The 4,947-nt window shown below is 41.8% G+C and overlaps 1 protein-coding gene across 1 annotated transcript; it reads left to right on the forward strand.

Moving 5' to 3' along the window:
* The first annotated feature begins 876 nt into the window (after positions 1-876).
* Positions 877-4,416, forward strand: calub (calumenin b). Its single transcript, XM_023971853.2, has 7 exons — positions 877-984; positions 1,531-1,757; positions 1,863-2,056; positions 2,166-2,332; positions 2,417-2,477; positions 2,674-2,873; positions 2,976-4,416. Exons 2-7 carry the CDS (start codon positions 1,534-1,536, stop codon positions 3,078-3,080), a joined length of 951 nt encoding a protein of 316 aa, XP_023827621.1. The 5' UTR covers positions 877-984; positions 1,531-1,533; the 3' UTR covers positions 3,081-4,416.
* Positions 4,417-4,947: the final 531 nt, after the last annotated feature.

Genomic DNA, 4,947 nt, shown 5'->3' on the forward strand with positions numbered 1-4,947 from the left:
TGTCTCAATTTACAGTTGTTTCAGAGTCCGGCAATTAGAGCTTCGACGCTAATGTTCTCTGGGTGTCACTGAGTAGACTGATTGATCCACAAACCATAGGTAAGGCTGTACAGTGAAATAAGTATGCCCCCAATGCAAYTCTAAAGTATAATACTCCAGTGTGATTTCAACAGATTTTTGTCAAATTAACAAATTGTCGTTTGATTTTACATAACATTCCAACCTCGTTTAGCATGATCTATTCAATTATGGCATAATTCTACTATTTGTATTCATTTGCATCACTGTCAATGACATACGTTTATTTTGAAGGCTAACCGCAAAATACACTATTATGGCTAATCCTTATTGTGGCTAGCTTCACATATATGGAYCCGACCACCATTAAATAAATAAGAACTATCTTGTAAATTAGGGTTATTTTAGATTATGACACCTAGCTGTATAGTTAGCTAGCTAGCTAACTATATAGCTACTGAAACAGATGTCGTTTTCTATGTTTTTTGGGAAGAACATWGTTTGCATCCATGAACTTGCTAGCTTCCTTTTAAATGACCAGCACCGTAGGAGCGCGAAAMAACTTTACCAGCATCATAGCATACGTATCGATGAATCGTTGTGACATATGAAATGTGAATGTGTAATCAATGTACAATAACTACGTAAAAAAACAGCATTTTATAAAATGTATGAAGGCGTTAAATGATTATGTGACGTGCAGTCATATTCATGTCCTGATTGATTAGTCAACAACCCTTTTTGACACGTCAAGTATCGTTTTTGACAGCAAAGACCCTAGCTCATAGCTTGAGGACGTGGCGGTTATTGACCAATCACAAGGCCGAAGCTGTCCTGAAGTGGACCAATGGACAAGAGGCATGGCACACACGCATATGTAACGCTGTTGGCTGGTCGAGTTTTTAGGACCGGAAACGATGGGTGTGTATCCGGAGTAGCTAGATATTCAAAATCGAAAGACTGGTGGTGAGTAAAGTATCTATTTTAGGCTTACGTAAATGCACAGTTCATCTATGTTTTTTTCCCCCTGCTTAGTTATTGTAACATTAACGTTACACACACACTGAAGTAGGCAGTGCAAATGACAAGCCACATTTAGTTTAACAACTGATATCGGGCTAGCTTACTTGCAAACTGCACCGGTACCAAGGGTGTATTCATTACGCCGATTCTGTTGCAAAACGCTTATTAAACGGAAGCAAACGGAACGAAACTTGGAGTGACCTACCTGAATTTGTTTGATAGAAATTCTCGTTTTGCTCTGTTTGGTTCTTAAACGGTTTCCGTAATGAATACGCCCCAGCACTCACAAATTAGCTAGCTACCCTGTTTATTTTAACCAGAAACGGTGAAACCACAGATGAGTAGGGGAAACACCGAATTAGTTAAACTAAGGAAAGTCATGACGAATTCCTGTCAACTAAACGCACTGTCAAAAACTATATTGTTGTGTAGTAAACCAAGTTAGTTAACGCCGCTCTCTGCTTTCGCTCCTGTGTGTATGTGTGTCAGATTATGGAGCTGCGGCCGTTGGTCATGTGCTTTGCGCTGTGCGTGGTCTATGCCTTTAGTAAACCCACCATCGAGAAAAAGGACCGCGTCCACCATGACGACCCGCTWAGCAACCGTGACCATGAAGATGAAGAGAACTTTGATTACGACCACGAGGCGTTTCTAGGACAGGACGAGTCCAAGACCTTCGATCAGCTCACACCAGAAGAGAGCAAGGAGAGACTTGGGTAAAACACACACACACACTCGAAGCAGCTACATTTGTATAGAAGTGAGAAATGGATTTGTATATTAAAGATGGTTTAATACGCCATCTCTCTCTCTCTCTACAGTATGTTGGTAGAGCGTATAGATGAGGACAAGGATGGCTATGTGTCAGTGGAGGAGATGAAAAAGTGGATCAAACACAGTCAAAAGAGGTGGATCTATGACGACGTGGACCGCCAGTGGAAAGGTCATGACCATAACGGMGATGGACTGGTGTCCTGGGAGGAGTACAAGAATGCTACATATGGATACATACTGGGTACGGGGGACACTCTGAAAGGAGTATAAGAATGTAATCTACTACACCTGACCAGTGCCTTTTTACTGGAAGGTCTGATTTTTCTAATTGGTGAGTGTGACCTTTTTAGATGATCCAGACCCAGAGGATGGCTTCAGCTACAGGCAGATGATTTCACGCGATGAGAGGAGATTCAAAATGTCTGACCTGGATGCTGACCTGAAGGCCAATAAAGAGGAGTTTACAGCCTTCCTCCATCCTGAGGAGTACGACCATATGAAGGATATAGTTGTGCTGGTAGGTCATAAAACAACTTAAATGTTTTATTTATTGTCTAAGGTAGCCAGGCAGTAACAACTCTGTGCCGCTACTCTCCTGTAGGAGACCATGGAGGACATCGATAAGAACGGAGACGGCTTCATAGACCTGGAGGAGTACATAGGTAAGTTATAACATCTGGAGAAGTACATGGGTTATTTAATGCCTGCTATAATACATGGAGTTCTTAAATGTTAATACACCTGGAGGAGGACATAGGTGCGATTTATAGCTTCAGCAGAGCCTGAGTGGGTGAGAACAGAGAGCGGTTCATTGACATTTCTCTCTCCCCTTTCGTTCCCTTCTCTCCCATCCTCAAGGTGACATGTATAACCAAGAGGGGGATCCGTCAGAGCCGGAGTGGGTGAGGACAGAGAGAGAACAGTTTACTGAGTTCAGAGACACGAACAAAGATGGCCGCATGGACAAGGAGGAGACCAAAGACTGGATCCTGCCTTCAGACTATGACCACGCAGAGGCAGAAGCCAAACACCTGGTCTACGAGTCAGATAATGACAAGGTGTGTGTGTGTACACACATGTTGATGTTTGAGCTAGTTGCCTGCATCGTGTGTGCATTTAAGCAAATACTTAAACACTTAATTGTTTTTCTCCCTTTGTAGGATGGCAAACTGACTAAGGCAGAGATCGTTGAGAAGTATGACCTCTTTGTTGGTAGCCAGGCTACTGACTTTGGAGAAGCCTTGGCAAGACACGATGAATTCTAACCCTTCCACTTCCCATGCTGGGTTGGGCTCAATTACAATTCAAGTCATGGAATTGAAATCCCAATTTAAAAGCAGCGCACTATATGGAGTGACATTTGAGATGGAGTTTTTCACTCTGATGCCAAGGACAATTTATTTGATTTCCTGGCCTATTATACACACTAGTGAATGCATTACTTTGTACTAAGTAGTACACGATCAGGACACCACCTTGTTCCAGCTCTGCCTCCACCACCCTCTCGGACAATGGAAAGGATATTTCCTTTGGCTTGTCTTTTTGTTTTGCAGAGCAACTTTGTTATTAAAAAAAAAAAAAAAAAAAGATTTATAGAATACAGTAGTGTTTGTTCAAACAAGGTTACAAAAACAATCTATCATGCATGTAATTAAGTGCCGAACTGCGTGTTGGGTTCAATTTAGGAAGTGAAATGTAATAGAAAACAAACTGAATTGATCTCAACCCTGGTGTGTGTATAGCCTTGTGTGTATTCTGCTATGCGTTGGACTATGAAGGGGCGCTATAACACGGGTGGGCCACTCTATGGGCTACCACCACAAACTGCTCTTTGAGTTGATAAACATACCACCAATGTGGCCAATCCTCCCAGGGTTAGTGGTTGTAGCCCAAGGAGTGGGCCTGAATCTTCATGCATCGGCCAATAGTGGTTCTCGGTGACCCCTGTGTGTCCCTTGGTAATGGTTAATTAGGGGTTAGATCAGTGTTTCTCAACTTTAGTCCGAGAACCCCCTGGGTCATACATCTCTGATCTAGTCCCTGTATTAGCACAACATATTCATAGCCCTGTGCTAGTACAGGGCTGGAACATCCTGTTTTATTTTGGAATCTGCTTAATTCTATGCTGTGCCACACTACACACATATTACACTATGTTTGGAGGATTATTAAAGTCAGATTTCCCTCAGGCTTCTTTAGTTATTGTTGTCATAACTGTATAATGCCCCTCACTTACTGTATGACCATCTATAACCACTGTTATTGGTCTGGTTCAACTTCACTTAAACCCTTTGTTATAAGGGCTGGTTAACACTGCCATAACAATGTCAGGACTGTTGGTTTATAATCAGTTGTGCTAAATTGACACCGTATGATTGTTTATGACATGTTATGTAGCCCGTATGACAGAGGGTTCTAGTAAAGTGTTTGCGTCGTCTTATATAATGTATATGATATAGCTGTTTTTTTACACACAATGCAGCGCCGTGACTGGTGACTGCCCTGTACATACATTGTCACCTGTTGCTTTGTCGACAGTGTGTGTGCTGTTACCAATCATATGCAGAAGAGTTTTTCTGATTAAAAGGATGTTGCGGAGTACTGATGTGTGGGGTTGCTTTAATAGAAATATAATGAATCATTCTACTTCCATTGGTGCTATGTATTATATAGGGTGAAAAGTTTTAGACCAATCTAAATAAAATATGTTTCCACATATTTTAGAACCRTCGGATCAATTAAATGATTATTCAGTTTCTTTTAAAAATGAAACCGGAATAGAATGCTGTGGATGTATCTAAATTAATGACCCTCTTATAGTGCCTCCAATCACAGAGTACATTTAAGCAATAAGGCACGAGGGTGTGTGGTATATGGCCAATATACCACAGCTAAGGGCTGTTYTTATGCACAACGCATCGCGGAGTGCCTGGGCACAGCCCTTAGCCGTGGTATATTGGCCATATATCACAAACCCCTGAGGTGCCTTATTGCTATTATAAACTGTTTCGCAACGTAATTAGAGCAGTAAAAAAAAGTGTTTTGCCATACCCGTGGTATACGGTCTGATGTACCACGGCTGTCAACCAATCAGCATTCAGGGCTCGAACCACCCAGTTTATAATTCCCTAT

The sequence above is a fragment of the Salvelinus sp. IW2-2015 genome, linkage group LG26 (genome assembly GCF_002910315.2).
Source record: "Salvelinus sp. IW2-2015 linkage group LG26, ASM291031v2, whole genome shotgun sequence".
In the NCBI taxonomy this organism is placed as follows: domain Eukaryota; kingdom Metazoa; phylum Chordata; class Actinopteri; order Salmoniformes; family Salmonidae; genus Salvelinus; species Salvelinus sp. IW2-2015.